The following is a 23,620-nucleotide window of genomic DNA, read 5'->3' as shown; positions in this document are numbered from 1 at the left end:
CGCCCTCTAGTCAGGCAGCTGTAGAGAGCGATAAGGTCCCCCCGAGACCTCCCCTTCTCCAGGCTAAGCAGCCCCAGCCGCTCCTCACAGGACTCCGCGCGCCGCCGCGTTTTCCCGCTCCCTTTCCCCGCGGTCCCTCCCAGGACGTGACGCCGCCGTGGGGGTCCGTCACTTCCACAAACAGGGATGGCGGAGCGCTGAGCCGGGTGAGTGCCGGGCCGGGGCCGTGCAGGGCCGCCTTCCCTGCCCGCGGGCGGACCGGCGGCCCGGCCGAAGCTCTCGGCCTCGCCGGACAGCGGGGCCGGGCGGGCCGCAGAGAAGCCACGGGCGCCGCCGCCCGGTTAACGGGAGCGGAGGCCCTGAGGCCTCCCAGCCCCGTCATGGGGGAAGGGAAGGAGGGAAGGGAGAAAGGAGGGGGCGGGAGCGTCCCGAGGCCGGCGGGGCCATTCCCACATCACTGCAGGCGTTTTGAGCTCTCCGGCTGGAGGAGCTGCTGCTTCCTCTGGTTGCTATCGCTAGCTGTGAAAGTCGGATCGTTTCACAATTAGGGCTTTCGAAACATCTTGGAATAGCCCGGTGAGGATAACGAGGGGTTTGCTGCTGCTTCGCAAAACAAGCGCTGTGGTGCTGTGCAGTAGTGGAAGAATTATTTTTGTAAGTCGTACTTTGAGGCCATTTGTTCCGAGGAAAGCTGCTCTGGTGCTTCTGTGTGGTGGTCCATTCAGTGGATGTGTTCCGGCCCTCATTAGGAGGTGAACCTGGATACGGTGCGTTTAAGTGTGATTTTTGGATTTTTTTTTTTTTTTTTTTTTTTTTTTTTTTTTTGGTGCTTTAGGTCACTCTTTCAGAACAGGGGGTCCCAAATTGCCCTCTCCCATGCCTTGTTAAAAAGTAGGTGCTCTGCTTCCTAGTGCTAGTGTAAAGAAGGCTGGGATGTGCTGGAGATCAAATGAGCTTTGTAGGAGTTGTTTGCAGTCCTGCAGCCCCTGTTGATATTTGTGAGGTGCAGATGTGGAAATACAGGTGCAACTGAATATTCCACATATTAGTTAAGCTCAGAGCATAATGGATATTCTTGGCGAACTGGAAAATCCACAACTGGTAAGAAAATTTGCTCATAAAAACCCATCTTGATGTTCTGTTTGAAGACATCAGTTTCAAAGCATATCAGTTTAAATAACAAATTTACTAATTTGAGAGAATCTCTCTGTGTTTCTAAACATAAAGTGATTTGTAGGTTACCTTTTACGGGAAGGAAAAGAAAAAAATAACATTTGGCAGTTGAGTCACTAAAGATTTGTAAGATGACTCTAAAATGAAAAGTAACAATTTATCTTAATTTGAACTTATCTAATGAGTACTTTTAAGTTCCACATGTTTTATTGAGCTGCCTTTATTAAACAGCTGGTCAAATTTGAAGTCTATATGTTGTCTAGGGTGAAATACCAATATTATGTTTGAAGGTCACGATTGTAACCACAAGTAAGTGAAATTTTCAGCGCTGAAAATTCTTGGTGGTTTGTTTCTTTTCCCTCTAGATATCCATTCTGATCAGTGGACCAGTCAAAATGGCTGAAGTAGCCAAGACAGAAGAACAGCAAGTAGAGAAGAATTTAAATGAAGAAGTGGAGAAAACCCCTCCTGCTTTAGAGTCAGTTTCAGGTGTTGGGTGTGAAGGCAATACTTCTGCTTCGGGTACAGAGCAGTCCACTGAAAATGACAAAGAAGTTGATGGTGGTGGTCAGGATGGCAGAGCAAAGAGGAAGAATTTAGATTCTGAAGATGAACCTGCTAAGAATGTAGTAAGTATCATTTATTTTGAGCTGTTTTCAAATCCTTGTTTCAAAGCCTTAGCTCAAGAAAAAAATTGAAAATATTTATGGTAGATGCCTGTGAGCCAGCACAAAACAAGTATGGAAATGTTTCCTAGGGAAGTAACAGGTGCACAATGATGTTGGGCTTCACAGAGGAGCAAGAGGCTTGCAGTTAGGATGATCATCTCAGCACATACTTAGTCTAATTCTAAGACTGTTCCATCCTCCTTGTGGTAGCAATCTGGTAGTGTAGTGTAGGGTTTGCTGGCATTAGTCCAGGTTCCATATCTTGAACTCAGTTCTCATGTATGTTGTTTATCTGTGTGTTAGTCTAGTTACCTGTGCTTGGGAAGTTCTTCCATAAGGTAATTTTGTCCTTTTATTTCCTTGGTAAGGTACTGTGTAGTTTGCAAAACTCAACAGACTGCATCCTCTGTGATATAATTTCAGTATGATTTGTTGGCAAAGTGAAGCAGTGAAAGACTTACAGGTGCTTCTTTGTATTTTAAGACTTCAAAAGCAGCAGAAAATGTATTTCCTTTTATATGTCCACCTGGGAGGGTGAAAAGGGTAATGTTTTACATGATGCTGTCCTTTATTATGTATGAGCTTGTAGAAGCTGATGCTTTAATATCCACTCTAGGTCATCCTTTCGGGATATTTAAATATAATTTGAAAATGTCTGACCTAGAGTTTTGTTTATCTGCCCAGAATTTTCTCCGTGTGTTAATATATGCCTTCGCAGTCTGGCAAAATAAAGGGTGTCCTTTGTTGTGGTAGAAACATTATTAACCCTTTCATCCTTTTAATAAGGGAGAATAAGGCTTAGATGAGCAAGAACTACCTTGGGTTTGTGTAGCCTAAGGATGGAGAGAGGTGACTGAGCATAAGTGCCACCATCTAGATGTGGCTGATGGCTGTTTGCAGCTGAGATGTGCTAATGGTTTGTATGAGCATGTCCCCCTCACTTGTCTGTGTCAGCTGTTCTAGCTTCTGTCGCCTTCAGTGGCTATTCAGGGAGCCATCTGTGCTTACCCTGGAAAAGAATAGAAGTCGTCAAAATACTTGGTAGTATCGGTCAGCCCAGCGTGGTAATAAACAGGTGATGAGGTTATGAAGATTTCAGACAAGTAAGGCTGTGTTCATTCTGAATGTTTCCAGAAGTATATGAAACACTGAAGAATTCACCTCTATCAGCCAAACCTTCTTTTCCCTTGAGGAACTGCTATTTGATTAGCAAGATGCAGGAATATTGACTTCTGTAGTGAACTGTTAGGAATGCTTTTAATGGCTTCATTCTGGTTTGTACTGTTATTTCAAATGCTTTTGTACCTCATAGAGTCGGTGCTGGTTGTGGTTGTGTCTGTTCTGTTACTTTGGATTTTACTTATAATTTATTTTCACTTCATGTATATAGTTGAAGATTATTTTCAAGGTGAAGAAATGTTGGGAGCATAATATCTGTATGTAGATGGCTTCTCTCTGTAACAGGGGAGAGTACTGTCTTGTAGTACTTAAAGCTAAGGCTGGACAGAAATCTCTTGGAGTATTTTGAGTTAAAGCTAAATCAGAGACATTTCTACAACTACCTCTTAAGCATTATTTGGAATATGTTGTCAAATGATTCCTCTCATTCCTTTATCATGGTCTGTTTAAATCTCTGGCAGTGGGGTCACCCACTTGGACCTTAATGTGACATCAGCCAGTTGGCCTTCTGGTTAAATTGGCAGTTTATACACTTCTGTCAGATGAAAACACTGAAATTCTGAAACAGGGTCTTTGAAGAGGCTCAAAGTTCCTTGAGAAGGAACATCCTTTACTACTGTCCCAGACTTAAGAAGAATGAAACGTGTTCTTTGAGCGTGGTTGAGAGTGTTAGAGAACTGAAAGTTAAGTATTTCTGTGAAGGAAAGATGCTGGGCAGTATCTATCATCCAGAAATTGCTTGAATGAACTGAAAAGGGGATTAAGTTTGTGAGTGTTGCTGTGATAATTGAAATACTGACATCAGTACCAGGACAGATATGGGAAATCTCTTTATAATGATGATGCTCTTCATAGTATTGCTTGTTTGCCTTCTTAAATCTTTGAAGTGAACATGTGTGTCTTTTGATTAAATGACTAAGTCATAAAAAGAATTGACTGCTTGAGTCTGTTCCTTCTGTGGTGTGATTTCCTTTCTGCAGCATGTGATTGGCCATGGGCAAGCTGTAGCTGCACATTATAATGAACTTCAAGAAGTTGGTTTGGAAAAACGTAGCCAGTCTCGCATATTCTACCTCCGAAACTTTAATAATTGGACAAAGAGTGTCCTCATTGGTAAGTTCCCTTAACTGATTGCTTAGACATGATTAAAATGTAAAGAACTTTTGTATCAAACTGTAATTTTTTTCTGTTTTCTGATGTTGAGTATAACACTTCGTTTCATAATATATAGTAAGTTTTTCGGCTACAGTGAATTGTCTATATTTATATTTAATTTGAATCTCTGTGATAGTGTTTTGTATTGTTGGAGTTCATATCCTTAAGTTGCATATGCTTAAGTTTTAAAGATCAACTGACTTAAAAAGTTCATACTGGAAACTATTCTTCTCCATGGCATTTTTAAAGAGAAAAGTACAGTTTTAAATCATAAAGAACTTAAGTGTTCTTAGATTCAAACAAGAACAGCTCAATCTATCTCAAATAATTTCTTAGGCATTTTCCCGAAGCACTCTCTGTTCAGATCCTGGTTAAGCAGTTCTGCAGGAAGCTTGAACGCCTAAATATTTTCTGTATTACCCATATATTACCCATAGTCAGTGGTTGAAAAGATGGAAAGCTAAAGGATGTAGTTCTTTAAGAGTCAGTAGGTTTTTATTTAAAGGCAAAGTCTGCTGTTCCACAAATTAATTCCAAATTGAGGAAACAAAGCCATCAAATATCTGCCAACAAAGAAAAGAATCATCAGCACAGCACCACAGGTTCATGAAGAGGGATCTGTGCCAGAAGATGTTGGCACCATTTGTCTTAGCATGCTGCTTTTTGTTGTGTTGTATCAGAGCAGTTAGAAGCAATATTTAGATTTCTATAAAGCTGTTCCTCAAGCCTGTGTTGAAGCCTTTCTGTCACAAAGAATTTCAGCAGTGTGGCTTTATAGCAGTTGTATCAAAACATATTTCATATCTCCTACTGTGAAGAAAAGTTGCTAGCAGGCTGATATGTTTTACATAATACGCCAACATCAGTCAGAGCAGAGAGAATCTAGGCAGCCTCGAGGGGAAGAAAAAATGTGACTGGTGTATGTAGGGTAGAAAGACAGCAAAGGAGTAGCTACTGTTATTGCAAAGCCTGGGAGAGTGAGTGAAAAACATTATGCATTTCTGTAAGGTCACTGGGTGGAGATGTTGTGGTTGACGCATTTAATTGGCTTTTTCTTTCTGCAAAAGGCTTTCCCATACTTTCAAATAACATCTGCATTCATTATCATGCTAATGAAAGGGAACCCTGTTTGTCTCCCTGTGTCCAGGATGGTTGTTTAGCCATGTGCAGTTTTGCCTTAGCCAGGGAAACAGTTCAGAGCCTCAGTCAAGTTACATGCAGAGCACATTGAGCACAGAAAATATTAATCTTCTCCACAGTTTTAAAAGTTTGTGGTTCCTTTCATCCTTCTAGAAAAAAAAAAGATATTAAAGTTTGTAATATTAAGAGATTTATAGGCAATGTAGGGTCTGAGGTGTTTTAAAATTCTCAGCTGCTTTTGGTTCTTTAGGCTTTTAGGTGCAATACACGTGCAGAGATGTTTACATGCTCCTGGTTTTTATTTTTCTAGGTGAATTTATAGACCGGGTACGACAGAAGAAGAGTGATATAACTGTTTTGGATCTAGGATGTGGGAAAGGTGGAGACTTACTGAAATGGAAAAAAGGCAGAATTAAAAAACTTGTCTGTACTGGTAAGAAGTATGATAACTTTCTAGGGAAACTACATCAGGTTTTATGGGAAACCAAGTACACCTCCAGTATTTTATTATTTCTTTTTTTCCAGTCAATCAAAGAATGTAATGTACACCTTTTGTGCAAAAAGTTGTATTGTGTCTTTTAATCTGAAGATATGACTTGATTGCTAGCAGAAATATAAGAATCATCAATCTTTAGCTTTCAGATCAACTGAAAACTGGTATCACTATAATATAAAAACTGGTATTACTAAAGAAAAATACCATTGCCACAGGTTGCCTTAGGTAAAATGTGGCCCTGGGGAAAAGACTGATTTTTTTATTTTATCTCTTTTCTTCCACATCTAATCTCTTTAATTGTTCTGAAACACATACAGGAGAGTTGCATTTAAAAAACCAAATAATCCCCCCAATGTTGTGAGAAAAAAATGGTCTTGGGTGTTACAATCAACTAAAGATTTTCAGACTCAGAAACGGGGTAGAGGCGAAAGCTGATTAAAAAAATTTCTGGTTCGAATAATTGGCTTAGATATTGGGAGAATGATACATCTTCCCTTTTCTCAGAAAGTATCCCAAGGATAATCAGAGAAAGAATTACTTAACTCCAAATTTAATTAGGTACTGAAATTCCCTAAAACTTTTTCAGTGGGAATTATTTTGTGTACTTCACATTTTACAGTTCTTTCTTGCATTATTCAGTGGGCAGCATTCAAATACACTTAATCAATTTACTTACAAAGTTCTTAGGTGAATTCATTACATATTGTTCTCAATGACTGAGAAAGAAGCAATCTTAAAATATGTGACATACCAGAGATGTATTTCAACATCTTTAATATTTTTAAGAGTATTAAGAATCCCAGGGAGCTGAGCTGTTTTAATGGAACTGTAGTTCATTTTTTTTATCCTACCTTTTTGTACCTTCTGTGTTGCAGTAATCACTCCAGCTTTCTTGTCTGGAGCTGTGTACACATTTTTAAAACTTCCATTTATTATATTTATTATGTTTATTTTGTTTCCATATATAGACATTGCTGACATTTCTGTGCAGCAGTGCAAGCACCGCTATGAAGAAATGAAATCCCGGTGTCGCTATAATGAACATATTTTTGATGCAGAATTCATACAAGCAGATAGTACCAAGGTACAGTTCCTGTGCTTTGTCATATTTTGGAGGTTTATTGTTCTCTATGGTAGTGTTGTAACAATTTGGGTATATACATTTTTAAGGTTGGATTATTGTACTGACAGGAGAATCAGCCATAGGGGTTACTGGAAGGTTGCTTAAGATGTACTTTGGTGCATTTTGCTGCTGTTGTCTTTTCCAGATAGTAAATCTGGGGCTTTCACTATCCTTTACTCGACAAGGGGAACAGAATTTAGCTTTGGAGTTAGGTGAGACACCATGGGATGTTGGAAACTATTTGGTGAATGCTGGAATATATAAAGGACCTCTTCTGATTTAGCTGATTTAACACTTTGCCACTAGAAAGGAAAAATTCTTTTTGGTTACTATAATAGGTACCTTTAAAACTACCTCTACTTGTGTGGTAGAGCAGGTTTCTTAGACTGTCTGGAGGCAGTGGTGAATGCATGGCTGAGCCTTAGGGGAGACAGTCTTGTAAACAGAAGTGCTTTTGCTTCCTAGAAGTGCAGGCTGAGAGTGCCCTGCTGATAGAGGCTGAGACAGAACCTACCTGGTTCCAGCATATCTGTGGAAAAGCTGAACCTGTTCTCAGCCTTGCATGAAGGGTCTGCTTGAATTCTTGGTTGGCTTTCCTTCTTCTGAGAAATAGTCTCTTGCAGGTTCATGTCATCTCTCAGCTTGGGGGAGAGGAAAGAGAGACTTGGCTAGGAAAGAAAGGGATATTTTCATGTTGCTGTTACAGCTTAGTTTTAGATGCATATGTATTTTCTGTTGCATGCTTTGTTCTATCTGTCCTTGTACATAAAAGTTAATTTTCCTGACTTTTGGTCTCTATCATGAATGTAGTGTATTTGTTAGATTTAAGTGCATCATGCTTGTTTCTGTAGTTTTTTTTTTTCTATTTTATCTGCTGCAGGATCTCTTGTCATCCAAGTACAATGATCCAGATATGCGCTTTGACATTTGCAGTTGTCAATTTGTGTACCACTATTCATTTGAGACGTATGAGCAGGCTGACATGATGCTTAAAAATGCTTGTGGGAACCTCTCTCCTGGAGGTTATTTCATTGGCACAACTCCAAACAGCTTTGAACTTGTGTAAGTACTCTTATATCCTGTTAGTCTTCCAAAACTCTGGGAAGCATTGTTAAATGATAGACGTTCTTACAGTGCTCCAATATGTTTGTGCAAGCAAAAGTAATTTTTTGCAACAATTTTGGAATCGAATAAAAAAGAATCTCACTCATTAACTTGACTCAAGCAGGTAAAGCAATACTAACCCTTGTCTTATGTCCTTATGGCTCTTCTGTTAGGGAATACAGGTCTTCATACACTTCATCCCTCTGTCATGACTTTATTAGTGTCAAAATTTCCACAGCCTGGGGAAAAACTGTCAAGGTTTTATGGTTGTTTCTAGAAGCCTGTCTTGTCCATGTAGATTGTCTGTGTGTCTGGGCTAAAGGTTCATCTTCTAGGTCCATTTTGTCCTTGGTGTATTGTATGGGAATAATAACCTGTTAAAACCCAGTATGCTGCTTCATTTCATTGTTTCAGTGCCTTATGAGATAAGGGAAGTGGGAAACTAGAGAGATCACTGAGTATTACTGGGAGAAATACTTTCAGGCTTCTTATGTGTAGTTTTCTCTGCCTTTTCAATACTGGTCAATAAATGTTTCTTTATATCTCATTCTATAGAAAGAGACTCGAAGCTTCAGAAACAAATTCATTTGGGAATGATGTGTACAATGTAAAATTTGAAAAGAAGGGAGACTATCCCTTATTTGGCTGCAAGTATGATTTTCATTTGGAAGAAGTGGTTGATGTCCCTGAGTTTTTGGTTTACTTTCCCTTACTGGAAGAGTAAGTTACGTTTTAAATTTATTATACAATAAAAACTGTGGAACACAATAAACATTTGTTTAGTTTATGTGTTATTGCATAATGCTTGCAGAAAATTATGTTTTGGCTTCCTTATCATATTTTTCAGCTATTAATTTTTTTTGTTGTTACTTCACATACAGAGGTTTCTTGCATTTCTATCCACAGCTGTAATCTGTCCATTGAACTCTGTTGAAGATGCTCTGGTCAGAAGCTGTAAGGATTTAAACTATGTCTCATGAGGGACCATCTGATCTGATATATTGGATCTGTCAGCAAACCTTTAAAACTTTCTCTTCTTGATTTGTAACTTTTTGAGGTGTTTCTTTCTACCCCTTTTTTAGTCTGTCAGTAAGCTTTCTTGTGCGTCTCCTTCATCATGGTGCCTCTTTCTTGTCTTCTCCACCTTTCCTTAGATGTTAATAGGATTTTTGCTATGATGATTTTTTTCTACCTCTAAATGATCTTCATCTGTAAGCATATATTTTGCTGTTACTTCTCTGTGACCTTGGATTGGGTTTTCCCAGCTGTATCCTGAGGTACAGACAAATTTTTCCATACTGTTTTTTTTTCCTGCTATTCAAGCTCAGTATGGTTAAACAGTATTAAGCTTTCCCTTCAAGCCTGTTCAAGAGCTTCATTTGTAGTTCTCTTGTGAAAAATAACAGCATCTGTCACTTACAGCTGTAACTTCAGTGTTGCATGTCCATGGTGTCAACATAAAATTGAGATATAAGCTACTGAATACAGTAGAAAGAAGTTCTCTAAATATATTCATAATATCTGACATGATAGATACTGCAGGGAAAAGTGTAGTCTTTCTGGAAGTCCACATAGAACTTATATGTTTCAGGAGAAGAGATCTTTTCTATTAAAACGTTTGTAAATTACTTCTGTGTAGATTTTTGATGTCCTAATTAAAAAAACAAAACTGTGCAATTTGTGGTGGAACTGCAGCTTTTTTAATCTAAATGTCTTTACTAAGGAAACAAGTTGTAAAGAAGTGTTATTTTAGTGAATACCATAAGATGTCACTGTGGCTTAAAATTGTTCCTTTGGAAATAAAGCTACAATAATTTTGTGGCTTCCCTAATTAAGTTTGTTATTTTGACAGAATGGCAAAGAAGCATGGTATGAAATTAGTCTACAAAATGACGTTTCGGGAATTCTATGAAGAAAAAATCAAGAACGAGGAGCATAAAATGCTGTTAAGGAGAATGCAGGCCTTGGAGGTAAATTTGGAGTTGACCTGTTTGATTTTAATAGCATTTTACATCTTGTTAATTTTTGCACAATAATTGAAGTTCCCTTTGTGAACATTTTACAATTAAGTAAGGACCACAGGTAGAAAGTATTTAGTTCCTGGGGCTGGTTGTTGATCTTGACTGGCTGCCAGACCCCCACTGACCTGCACTCTTGTTCCCTCTTCCCAACAGGATAGGGGGAGAAAACAGAAAAAAAAACTTGTGGGTCAAGATAAATTCAAGGAGATTGCTTAGCAATTACTGTCACAGACAAAACAGACTGAACTTGGAGAAGGTTAATTTAATTAAGGTTAATTATTTAATTTAATTAATTAAAAAAAAAAAAAAAGTAGAAAGGTGAGAAACATGAAAGCCTAAAAACACCTTTGTCCCACCCACTGCTTGATCCCAGGCTCAGCTTCATTTGTTCACTCATGACCTTTCTACTTCCTCTCCCTTCCTCTGCATGGGAAGGGGGATTGTGGTCTGTTCATAACACTTTGTTTCTGCCTCTCCTTCTTCCTCACGCTCTTCTCTTAGTTCAGCACAGGTCCCACCCAATAGATGATTCAAGTTTTGAAGATAATATTTCAATACTGAGGCAAGTTTCTGTTCTTGTGAAGCCGGAAACAGAAGCCCAAGAGTCAGGCCAAGTGTCAGATAGTGGTGACTGTAATCCATTTCTTCCTCAGCAGAGAGACTGAAAACTGGACCTTTGTGCAAGGAATATTGACTGAAAAGACAGAAAGGAATCTTTGTAGGAATAAAAGGACAGTCTGTGTTCATAGAACAAAATGGTACTTAACTGTAACTGAGCATATATTTTTGCCCAATGTTCTTGCATTTTCTGTTTATCCTCCAACTCTCATCCTGGATAACTTTAACAGCTTCAGAGAAGCTTTTCCAGGCCACCTCTGAGGCTTTGGTTTTACTTGCAGTTATCTGTGCTTCCCTCCTCCCTCAAACAGTAGAATTCTTCTGCAGAAAACTCTCAGATCAACTAATTGGTGACTTACTCATCTGAGTCAGACTGCAACTTCATTGCACTTGTTGACTCTAAAAGTGATGGTGCTCTGTAAGGGCTCTCACTGGCAGTAGCACAGACACAGCCTTTGGCTTACCATCTTCCCTCTTGGGAAAGAGAGAGTTCTCTTAAGGTAGTGGCCACTTACATCTGAGAACTGCATTTTTATGATTATGATTATTTACACAGATCACTAGTAACTGGGATCCTTAATAAGTACGTCTTAGTTTTGAAGAACCTGTTGTATACTTCTGTTACAGCTTGAGTGTTATTGAAGCATTTTAGTTGTTCTGCTTGAAATTGTAGTTGCTCATTTCTTAGAACTTCTGCTGAAGAGTTGGTGGTATAGTTGCTCTTCTATAAGAAGGTATATCTGTGCAATGCTCAAAATGAGCTGTACATGAAGGAGAGTTTTTATAGTTATTCTGTTTCCCCTGCTTTAGAGATATATGGATAAAAATTAATTTATAATTCTTGGGTGTCAGATTTTCTGGTAAGTAGGGAACATCAGACCTGTTCCTGAGGGTGCTATAAAGGAAAGATGTAAATTTAAAATATTTTTAAGACTTACTGACTTCTGTCGTGGACTGTGTTGTGACAAACCCTTTACTTGATGTGATTAATGTATCTCACTACTCAATGTTTTATTCTATGTTCTCCAGCCATATTCTACACATGGTGATTCCAGGCTTGTTTCTGATAAACCTGATGATTATGAGCATGCAAAAGAGTTTATCAAAGATGGCAAGGCAAAGTTACCATTGGTAAGTTCCTTCATTCTTCTCTAGAGATAATGGTGTCTTAAAACTGAGGTCCTGATCTTTCAAACTGTGCTGCCTTCTTCATTTCAACTGCAATGAAGTTGGTATGACTGTCTCCTTGCATGTGAAAAATTGTAGAGCTGCAGGGCTGAGGGGTTCATCTAACCTATATCCCATACTCAAAGAATCAAGTTCACCTTATTTGGTAACTGTTAAGAAATTTGTAATCATGCAGAAGGAAAAGGATATTTTTTCCATCTTACTTGACAGCTGTTCTTTTTAACTATTCTTAATTTGACGAATCTTCTTATATGTCTGGATCTTCTCAATACTGATTTAAAGCATTAATTCTGATCCTCTGATGGGAGACTTCAAAGCTTTCTTCATAACACTATATATATTTGAAATCATTCTTTCCATTTTCATCAATACAGCATGAGGGTGTTCAGCTTAAAGTTTTTCCACTTGGCTTTGTTGTTTGGTTTTTTTAAAATCATTGATTCATCTACTGTTCACATTCTGAATTCTTGAAGATGTAGTCCTTTTACTGCACATATAAAAATCCTGCATCAAGGAAGAAACCTGCTCTTCACATTAGAAATTAAAAAATTTTTAAAAACAAAAATGCTTATTTTAAGGAATAGGCTTAAGAACATGAGAACAGCCAAGTCAGACCAAAAACATCTGTTGCCAAGTGCTATTTTAAAAGGTGAAGGTTTGGTCAGTGGGTAGCATATAGACTATATTATGGCCCCAGTGATAACTCCTTGGATGGGGATGGAGTGGGCAGAACAGAAAATCAGCTTTTTGTTGCATTATGTTTCTTAAGTGGTGGGGTAAATGGCACCAGCTTTTTACTTGTGAACTTGCCCTGCTTTCATCTGATCAGCTGAGCCAGGAATTTCCAAGGCTGGAAGGCAGGCTGTTTTTCCAGAATGTGTGAGTGAGGGTGAGCATCTCTTGCAAACAGAGTTTCTGTGGGCTGTGGAGTGTTGTTGGGTCGAGGCAGGCAGTGTTCCTGAGGAAGGTGGCAGCACCATGGTGCAAGGCCTTCTCCTGGCTTCTGCACACATACTGGGCAGCTCGGTCTGAACAGCACCTGGAGCCAGGTCAGGTCACACTGCTGGGTGGTGATGGACACAGGCCTGCTCTGCATTGCAGGGGCATCCAGACCAACAGACTGTTGGCCCATTCTCCTGTACCTGTTTAATTTAAGTGTGTTCCATTATTTGGATCTTCCAGTTCCCGACCATCGTAGTTGTAGTGGAGTTGTAAATATCTGTGGTCTACAGTAATGCTTTCCTTGCCCCTAAATAGCCAGTCAGTGTGGGTGGTTAGACATTGGTGAGTGAAAAGTGGAGCTAAATCAGTGTTTTATTGTTTCCTTGTTTTTTGTTGAAACTGGTGTTTTTTGGTCCCCTTCTAGGGAACATTGAGTAAATCTGAATGGGAAGCAACAAGTAAGTAATGGTTTTGAAAATACTATTGACTGAATGACTGCTTTGAAAAGTGTGTAAAATAGCCTGTTAGTCATGGAAGAAAATCCAGATTTTAAATATAATAAGATGTTGTTATTTGTGTAATTCAAAATGTCTGTGTATAGATTATGTAGTGTGCACATCTCAAGAAATTGTGAGGGAAATGTGTAAGTGCAGCCAACCAGGACTGGTGTTTTTGTAGGCCATTATACTGGTTGTGATAGTAGTTTAAAAGCAAAAAATGCTGTTTACTTTATCTAATTTTTGAATCTGTGAATTATAAGGTAGACGTAAATTTCCTGCAATCTAGAAGTATTATCTCAATTAGATATTTGAGAGGGGCTTTTTATATAATTTTATACCTATTCATACCTAAAAAAATATTTATACCTTTAAAAGTTCACTGATTACTGTGTTTCCTAAGTAGTCTATTTTTCAAGAAACATATGGAGTATTGAGCTTCTGATAAGAGTACAAGCACAGCTTGTTCCTTACATGGAACTTTGCATTGTTGCTGAGGAATGTCTGATAATCTTGTCTTGAAAGATTTGGAAGTAGCTATGGCACCTCACTCTTTAAAATAAAAGTTGAAATCAAGTGGAAACCTATAAATGTGGTCTCAAGTAACTGGTTTAACATGTCTGTCTGGTGTGGAGCACAGAAACATCTGGCTTAGCTGGCACTGAATATATGCCAACTAAGTTGTTGTAATATATGCCAACTAAGGGTGCTGGTGTGGATTGTACAAGTATCCATTAATAGAATCATACTGTTCTGGACTTGAAAAAATGCTATAATTTCATCTTTGTCCATCAAAATTGGTAATATGTATCATGAGTTCATTCACTTTTCAATTAAAAATGAAGTTAATAATTTCAACCCTGATTGTCCATTACTGCAAGTGTGAAGGAGTCTTTAAACTTAACTTGCATGACTTTTTAGGTGCTAGTGAATGTTCTTTTTATGTAGAATGGCACAGTAATTTATGAATTTGATTCACATTTCTGAAAGCATGTAAAACTATGCTGGAGTGGAATGCTAGAGTTACTCGCTGGAAAATCATAAGATCTTTTGTCATTTCAGTAATCTGCTAACAGGTTGTTTGGGCATAATATCAACCTGGTTACATTTTGAAAACTTAATTGAGTCACCAAGGAAGCTGAAACTTTAAATACTCCCATTTTCTTTTTTAGGTATTTACTTAGTATTTGCATTTGAGAAGCAACCATGAAACTTCACATACTGGATGCAGCAAGAAGGGATCATATCCACGTGCAAGTTGGAATGATCAGAAATCCATTGTGGCAACTATTTTTTTATTTTTTATTTTTTAATTATCAGACGTGTGCAGGACACTACCAAAAACTAGAGCAAGCTCGTGATTCAGAGTTACATTGCCTGTCTGTGACAGATGGACTTGTGTGTGTATATATAAGAAAGATTCTGAACCAGTCTTTTTAAGCATTTGTAAGCAATCTGCATGCTCTCAAAACCTGTGTTTGAACTCACATAACTTTGTTAGAAACAAATGTTTTGTTTGTAGAAGTATGTTTGTGATTACGAGCCTGACCCTGCACCTTCTGAAGTTGATGGAAGAACATTGACTTTGATAATGCAGAATGAGGGCCTAAATACTGTTCAGCAGAGCTCAGTTAATTCATAATGAGATCTGTTCAGCATAGAGGGTATGTCTACATTGCATGCAGAGCAAAAAATACCCAAGTCAGTTTGAGAACCTCTGTGCTGTGCTCAAGCCTGCATTGTAAATCTACCTTAGTGGTATTCATGGTGTATTTTACATGGTAAAATCCCATGATGTTCTTGTTTTTCCTGCTTGCTGATATGTAGTGTCACTTCATGGTGCTTTTAAGATTAAATGAGTTTGTTCTGTACAAAACTGCTCTGAAAGTACTCAATTTCTAATGTTTTAAATCTCGACTTCGTTTTCCAAATATGGCTATGCGGTAATCAGTAACAGCTGCTTAAGTCAGATTACTGAACATTTTTTATTGTATTAAAGACTCTCCTGACTTTTCAATAGTTTTAGTGTTTCTTGAAACTTACTAGACAGATCTTAGGATGCCTTTCTTTATTGTTTCATAAAATTCCAAATGGGCTTGGCAGTAGAATGAGCTGTTGGTGGTGATGGGGACCTCGTTGTAGTCTTAAGGCATAAAAAACATGGTCATGTCATGGATCATGAACTAAAAGGGGAGCCTGTGTATTATTTGAGGATACCAGCAGTTGTCTCTGGAAGGGAGGGTTGTGTATGTGCACACACACTCTGGTACCTGTGGGTAACAATCCCTAAATTGGAGACACATACTTACTTTGGGCATGTAATCAAATGATACAGTAGGCAGAACTGTGCCTAACTACTGTCATAACTGCTTGTTAGTCTCTTAGAGCTGGCTTAGGGGTTTCTCTACAGTGTTAGCTTGGTTTTCCCGGTGCTTGTAGCCAGCCATTACTTAAAAGGCCTGAATACTTCGTGTTTCCTCTCTCCAGTTTTGGGCCAACAGTAGCTGATGGCTGCCGTTGGGCAAGATATTTAACTTAGAGATGAAATGATGATGGTACATGAGTATTTTGTAAAGTTATAGCAAACCTAGAAGAGAACATTTCTGTTAAGACTTAAATGTTCAAATTATAAGAGTTTTTACCTGTATTGCTTTCCCCCTGTAATTAGGTTGTACTCTCTTCCATGACTCCTATTTTTTGTTATCTAGAAGAACACTTGTAACCTTCACTGAAGCAGTAGAATCTGTCAGTTCTGCTGCTGAAATTAAGACAATAAGATGTTCTTGTTTTCTAGAATTAGTACTTATGAAACTGCTAAAAATGGTGACACTTTAGAAGTACTGAAATGTTTCTTTGAAATTTGTGTGCGTCAAAGCTAGTTTTGTTGGATTTCTTGTATCAAATTTCATTTGAAAATACGTTGTTATGCTATTTTTGGAAGAAATAAGAATAATAAAAACAGAGAGAGTACAGTGAAGTGTCTTTCCTCTTTTAAGTGAATCTTAACATATCAATCACATAATCACATAATGGTTGAGTTCAGAAGGGACCTCTGGAGGTCATTTGGTCCAACCCTCACCCCTGCCCAAGCATGTTCACCCAGAGCTGGTTGCCAGGACCTTGTCCAGACAGCTTTTGAACAGCTCCAGTGGTGGGGAGTCCACAACCTCATTGGACAACCTGTGCCAGTGCTTGGTCACTCTCACAGTAAAAATCTCCTGGTGTTCAGAGGGAATTTCCTGCGTTGCATTGTGTGCCTCTTGTCCTGTCACTGGGCACACAGAAAAGGCCCTAGAGCCATTTTACAAGCTCTCTTTGGGTATTTGAATGCATTCATAAGATAGCTGCCCTGAGCCTTCTCCTGGCTCCAGATCTCCCATTCTTTCCTTGTATGAGATGTTCCAGGATTTTGAATGCATTTAGACCCAGTATCAACTCCTGGCATACACTGTTGGTGACCTCCAACAAGGCTTTGTTTCACTGATCACCACTCTCTGGACTGGCTACTCTGTTTGCAGTTTCTCCTTATTGTACATCCAAGATGGTGGATGCAAAAAAAAACCCTTTTCTTAATATCAAAGTAGAGTATCCACTGCTTTTCCATCATCAAGCTAGACATTTATTTTCTCATAGAAGTTTGTACTGTCAGTTAAGCACGACTTCCCTGTGATGAATCCATGCTGACTATTTCTGATAATTTTCTTGTTGTTCATGTGCCTGGAAATACTTTCCAGTATCTTGTTCAATCACCTCCTTGAGGTGAGGATAGTACTGTAGTTCCCTGGATCATTTTCCTTGACCTTGAGGATATGAGCAGCATTTGCTTTCCTCCAGTCTTTGGACACTTCTCCTATGAGTATTCAAAGATCCTTGAGAGTGGACTCATCATCTCCCTCCATACTTGTGGGTGTATCCCATCAGGGTCCATGGACTTACACATGTCTAACTTGCTTAAGAATTTCCTGACCTGATCCTTTTCAACCAAGGACACATTCCTAGTTCCAACCTTTCGTTCTGGTCTCTGGGCCTGAGATTCCTGAAAGGCCATTGTTCCTTGCAGAGACAGAGATGATGAAAACATTTGGGACCTCTGCCTTTTCCATGCCCTGTGTCACAAGTGCCCTGCCCCATTCTGCACTTTTTTCCCAGTCTTCCTTTTGTTATCCATACACTTATAGAAGCCCTTGTTGCCTTGGAAATCTCTGGCCTGATTTAGTTTCAGGTGGGCTTTTGGCTCTCCTGACTGCATATTTCAAGTACGTTACCTGTCTGTCCTTCCACACTCTGTATCCTTCCCTCTTGTGTCTGAATTTAGTTAGGAGCTCCTTGTTCATCACACAGGTCTCTTGGCATTTTTGCCTGACTTCCATGGGGATAGACCTCTCTTGATCTTGGAGGAGGTGATCTTTGAATAATAATAAGCTTTATTGAACCCCTTTCCTCCAGGGCATTATCCCATCAGACTCTACAATGCAGACCTTTGAAAAGGCAAATATCTGCTCTTCTGAGGACCAATGTTGCGCTTGGTTTTTGCACTGCTAATGCATCTCAGGATCCTAAACTCCAGCATCTCATGCTCACTGCAGCCAAGGTAGCCTTTGACCTTCACATCCTCAACAAGCTCCTTGTTGGTGGTTCGAGGTCCAGCAGAGCATCTTTGGTTCCTCTCTCACTTGGGTCAGGAAGTCATTGATGCTCTTCAGGAATCTTCTTAATTGCTTTTATCTTGCTGTGTTATCCCTCCTGTAGCTGTTGAGGACCAGGGCTGTAGATGTGAAGCTGCTTCCAGCCATAGACAACCTCATCCACTTCTCTCTCTTCAGGTGTCTTGTAGCCAAGAACCACTATAATGTCACCTATACTTGTCATCTCTTTAGTCCTTACTCTGTAAAAAAATCTTCATTGCAGAGCTTCAGTCATGCAGGTCATCTCACCTTTCTCCATGATTCCAGCAAGGTCATAGCACTGCAACATTTCCTGATAAATACATGATTTCCCAGTAGAACCATATGACCTTAGCGAAGCAATTAAAGGTGAGCAGAGCATTTAGATTCTCAGGACTGCTGATGAGACATTGAAGATAGGGGAGTGCTAAAGTCATCTGAGCTGGATGATTTTTTGCAATGGAAGGCATTTGGTAATCTCCTGAATTAAGAAGTAGGAGTGATACCTGGTGCTGAACTGTCGCTGATGTATTTTCTGAAAAATACTTTTGCTACGATTTTTCTCCTGAGAAGCTGAGAGGCCTCAGAAACGAAATGTAAACAATAATTTTCTGCTGCTGTGGAATGTGGCAGATGCATCTTTTGTCTCATGTGAATTGTTTCTACTTGATGACCAACCACAGGTCCAGCTGTGTCAGGACTCTGGTCAGTCACAAGATTTTATTATCATTCCTTCCTTTCTTTTGCTAGCCTTCTGATGTCTCCTTTCTCTTTTTCTTTAGTACACTTCTAGTATATAATTTTCTTTTAATATAATATAGATCATAAAATAACAAATCAGCCTTCTGAAACATGGAATCAAGATTCTCATCTCTTCCCTCGTCCTGGGGACCCTCAAACACCACCACACTGCACCAATTAAGTGGTTCCATTTTCAAATTCACTTTACACTATGAAGGAAATCAGAAATGGCAACTGAACTTTGTAGATCATTTTGTCCTCCCTCAACTAGGTGGTGAGATGTATGAGTTAGGAATAGGAGCTAGAAAACATTGCAACCTTTTCCTCTAGTTTCCTCCCTAATGGCAAACAGTTCAGATCTGTGTGAGAACTGTAACCAAGAGGGTCAGCATGTGCTGTGTTTCATGCTTAAGTTTCAAGCAAAGGCTTAAGCAATTGTGTTGCCTGGTGGAAGATATTTAATTGACTTTAGAAGGCAGACTTTGAGAGTGGTTTGGTTGGAAGGGACCTTAAAAATCATCTTGTTCTACCCTCCCTGTCGTGTCCAGGAACACCTTTCACTAGAACAGGTTGTGCAGACCTCCATCCAACCTAGCCTTGAACACTTCCAGGGATGAGGCACCCACAAATGCTTTGGGCAGCCTGTTCCAGTGTCTCATCACCCTCAAAGTAAAGAATATCTTCCTAATACCTGATTCAAAAATACTCAGTCTGAAGGCATTTCCCCTTGTTCCCTTATTCTTGTTCCCCTTGTAAAAAGTCCCCCTCCATCTTTCCTGTATGCTCCTTCTGGCTACTGGAAGGCTGCTCTAAGGTCACACCAAGCCTTTATTCCAGGCTGAACAATCCCAATTCTCTCAGCCTTTCCTCATAGGAGAGGTGCTCCATCCCTGTGGTCAGCTTGGGGGCCTCCCCTGACTTGATCCGATGGGTCCTTGCCCTTCCTGTGCTGGAGACGCCAGAGGCGGATGCAGCACTGCAGGGGGAGTCTCACCAGAGCAGAGCAGAGGGGTAGAATCCCCTCCCTCTTCCTGCTGGCCACACTGGTTTGGATGCAGCCCAGGATCCTGTTGGCTTTCTGGGCTCCTAGCACTCATTGCTGTCTCATGCCCAACCTCATCCAGCAGAATCCCCAAGTCCTTCTTGGCAGGGCTGCTCTCAATTTGTTCATCTCCCAGTCTGTATTGATACTGGGAGTTATCCTGACCCGGGGGCAGGACTTTGCACTGGACCTTGACCTTCCTGATTTTCTCATGGGCCTACTTCTCAAGCTTGTCCCGATTCCTCTCAATGGCATCCCGTCCTTCAGGTGGGCTGCAAATCTTACACGTTCTCCTGTTACAGCCCTTGAATAGTTTAATTTACATTAACAACATCTCAGTCCTTTGACTATGAGTGTTTTCCTTTTGAGTCATAGTCTAGTTAATAAAGCACTCTAATAACTATTTTTATGAAAAACAGTAATTATATGCTGTGTCCTAATTGCTAAACTCTTTTTAAAGACATTGAAAACTGTTAATTTCAGGAACATTCGGCTGAAGAGCAACAAGTGTAAAACATCTGCAGGGTAATTAAGGGGCTAATAATAAATCCACTTTTGCAATCCACTAATAAGTGGAGTAATATAAGCCACTTATAAACCAGAGTAATAATGCTTCTGGAGGAAGCAGGATCTAATATCAAACAGGATTAACAGTAATCTTGTAATCTCAGTTCCTGTTGTTTTTTGTATGCCACAAATTAGAACCTATGTCTGTATGGAAATGAGGAAATGGACATCTGTTAATGCTACTTGTGAATGCAAATAAGCACCCTGATTTTTCAGAAATTTGAAGCACAAAAATCAGGTCATTTCAGTGCCAAAGGACATGGAGAAAAGTGTTGGAGTGGTTTTTGAACAAGAAACCTCACCTGAGATATAAAGAAAAAGTCTGAAATCCTTTTGCTGGTGACATTATGAATGCTGTGTACTAAACTAACTGTTACTAGAGTTAAGTTTTTTGCAGCTTCATTTTACATGGATGTGAAATGGCTTTCCCTTAATCTCCCTTACAGCAAACCCCATCAGAGATTTATGTACTGCCTTGAATGTTTCTGTTACTTAGAGAACAGATGTAAGGTAAAACAAAGCTAACTTGATAAATTAGGTTTTGCTAATTAAAGGTTTTCTAATGCCATTTTAATGGAAGCTGTCATCCTTTCTTCATTTTATTAAAGTTGGTTCTGAACGTTGCTGCCTTTTTATTCAGGTTAATGCGTCTCCCAGCAGCTGAGGTCCATTTGCAGGATAAGGTGTTTGAACATTTAAGGTTTGACTGAACTGTGCTGTTATTAGTTTAAGTCCCAGGAAAGGAACTTGCCATAGGTCATTTGCCATATTTTTTCAATGGGCAGCTTCATGAGGGTTGGGCTCTCTCCCTCTGCATCTCACAGTATTGTACAAATTCACTGAAGCTGTGTTTCTGAAAGTCTGATTTAATCACTAATTGTGATTAAACTAAAAATGTACTGCTTTTAGCAGTGGCATGAACATCACCATGGGATTTAGAGTAACAGTGTTGTCATTGCTGGAGTCATACTGTCTCACTTTGTTCTTAACTTTTATGGCTCTCTTACAATCTTGGAATAAGACCACTCAGCTGGTGACTTACTAGCTCCCAGCTAGTAACAACTTCCTTCCCGGTTTGCACTCACTTCCAGCTGGACAGTGGTGGAATTATTTAGACACAAGACACATGGCTAGACTCTGTAGGTTTTAGACTACAAAATACTACATGAAATAATAAGCACAAAGAAAGCCTTGCTTTATATATAAGATTCAGCTTTTAAGTCTCTAATTTTTATAATCCAAGGAAACTTCTCTGTGGAACAGTAATTTTCTGGTAGCAGAATTATTCGGAATTCTTTGGTTCAAGTAGTCCTTTTCTTTCTTTAGTTCATTTTGACACCTGCAGTGTACATCTCTGCAACAAACAGCTGGAACTGAAGCCTGCTTCTTTATAAAAGAGCTGTGAGCTGAATAAATAACAATAATTACAAGTTTGGAAAGTTTTGGCTTCTTTATATAATTTATAAAAGATTTAATTAAGTATTTCTTCAGCTGGAAGCGAATCACTGTTTCCTCTTAACAGCAGCCTCAGGGAAGAAATGGGCTGCTGTTGAGTGTGCAGGGCACCCTGCACCTTCATTATGATGGTGTACTGTTGGCTCTCTTAGAAACTGCAGGATCTGGGCTGGCTACCCAGAGTCTGAGCCCACAGGAGGCTTTCAGGCAAAACCATGGAATCCAAACTATGGTAATCAAGAGGCTGATTACATAGTTTGTCTAATGCCCATTTAAGGTAAATTTGATATGTAGCACAAATTGAGGAGACACTCCTAAGCTGCCCCAAAGATATACCTCTCAATGGTTAAATTAAATATGGGTTTTTTTGGCTATTGCTTTGTATCACTAACTTGTGATGTGATATAACTTGCATGTTTGATGCTGTACAGACAGGTGGAAGAATGGATTATCCTCTGAAGACCAGTCCTTAAATCAGAAGACAATGGTTTTCTATGTTGCCCTTCCTGGATGAACATTGCCTTCGCTAGTACTATGACTTTGTGCCTGAATAAAGATGAATTAATGTTTTATTTTAACTCTGTGAGAATATTTTGCCTATTTCATAGATCATAGATTGGTTCATGTTAGAAGGGACCAATAAAGATCACGTAGTCATCACCTAGTCCATCCCTGCTGCTGTGAGCAGGGACAGCCTCAATTGACTAGATTGCTTAAAGCCCCATTCAGGCAGGTCTTGAATATTCCCAGAAAGGTGACACCCACAACTTCTCTGGATGACATTTTCCAGTGCCTCACCACCCCACAGTGAAAAATTTCTTTATTATGCCTAATTCAAATCTACCCTCTTTTAGTTTAAAACTATTACACCTTGTCCTTTTGCTACAGGCTTTGATAAAATACTAATTTCACCTATTTTATAACCCCTCTTTAAATATTGAAAGACCTAACAATGTCTCCCTGGAGCTCCAGGCTAAAGGATTTCAAGCAATGTAGCAATATTTTATTGTATGTTTGTGGTGAGCTGATCCTGACTGGATGCCAGCTGCCCACCAAGCAGCTGGGCAGGGGAGAGAAAATACATGAGAGTGAAAGGCTTGTGGCTCAAGATAAGAGCAGGGAGAGATCAATCACCAGTTACTGTCATGGGCAAACCAGGCTTGACTTGAGGAAGTTAATTGAATTTGCTATCAATGAAAAATCAGAGTCAGATAATGAGAAAAACTAAATCTTTAAATAACTTCTCCCCTTTCTTCTCCCTGGGCTCAACTTTCACTCCTGAGTTCTCTATGTCCTCCCACCCAGCAGTACAGGGGAAAGGGGAATAGGGATATATGGAAATACATATTATAAAATTACGGTTGCTTTATGAAATTATTCTTTTGATGAAAATGGGCTTGCTGTTTACTAATCACTAGCAATGTATTAGGAAAAAAAGAGGCAAAAAGAGCAAGTTTTATGTTTTTTCTTTTCAGAGGTCTCTGTCAGCTCCTAAGATAAATGGGAATGAAATGTGTAATTTGGCCACTGCCTTCAGTATTTTCATACACCAGGCAAAGTTGTGCCCCTTTTTTCTAAGAAGTGAAGAGAGGGAAGAATTTCCTGCAGGTACAAGTCCATTAATTCTGCAGCATTTTAACTCGTCATTCTTGTGGCATTATTTAAGAATCTCAAGACAAAACAATGGAGTTTTATAGTGATGTCATTTTTAAAAGACTGTCTAAAATGTTGGTTTCTTAGCTGACTTTCATCTACAGCCTGAGAGAAGAGTCAATGTCTTAAATGATTTTCTTCTATTCTAACATTACTTTTGTAGTACAATTTTTAATTTTAGTCATCATTGCTGT

The 23,620-nt window shown here is 39.3% G+C and overlaps 1 protein-coding gene across 2 annotated transcripts; it reads left to right on the top strand.

Annotated features, from left to right (window-relative positions):
- Window positions 1–127: 127 nt before the first annotated feature.
- Window positions 128–16,281, top strand: RNMT (RNA guanine-7 methyltransferase). Of its 2 annotated transcripts, none has more exons than XM_066561305.1 (11): window positions 128–206; window positions 1,539–1,802; window positions 4,001–4,133; window positions 5,626–5,748; window positions 6,780–6,895; window positions 7,815–7,996; window positions 8,594–8,758; window positions 9,891–10,008; window positions 11,707–11,808; window positions 13,232–13,265; window positions 14,477–16,281. In XM_066561305.1, the coding sequence occupies exons 2-11, from the start codon at window positions 1,569–1,571 to the stop codon at window positions 14,512–14,514; spliced, it is 1,245 nt and encodes a 414-aa protein (XP_066417402.1). In that variant the 5' UTR covers window positions 128–206; window positions 1,539–1,568; the 3' UTR covers window positions 14,515–16,281. The 2 variants fall into 2 exon arrangements, with proteins under 2 accessions (XP_066417402.1, XP_066417394.1); XM_066561297.1 differs by lacking the exon at window positions 128–206 and adding an exon at window positions 1,051–1,101.
- Window positions 16,282–23,620: the final 7,339 nt, after the last annotated feature.

The sequence above is a fragment of the Molothrus aeneus genome, chromosome 1 (assembly GCF_037042795.1).
Source record: "Molothrus aeneus isolate 106 chromosome 1, BPBGC_Maene_1.0, whole genome shotgun sequence".
Taxonomy (NCBI): domain Eukaryota; kingdom Metazoa; phylum Chordata; class Aves; order Passeriformes; family Icteridae; genus Molothrus; species Molothrus aeneus.
Note: the sequence above shows the minus strand (reverse complement) of the source record. Positions and strands in the feature narration are given on the sequence as shown.

Bases quoted from the DNA above. Each gene is read 5' to 3' on its own strand.
- RNMT (XM_066561297.1), top strand. From the start codon at position 1,066: ATGGATATTCTTGGCGAACTGGAAAATCCACAACTG. The intron at 1,102-1,538 runs GTAAGAAAATTT...TTTTCCCTCTAG, and splicing joins AACTGGAAAATCCACAACTG to ATATCCATTCTGATCAGTGG. The intron at 10,009-11,706 runs GTAAATTTGGAG...TATGTTCTCCAG, and splicing joins GGAGAATGCAGGCCTTGGAG to CCATATTCTACACATGGTGA.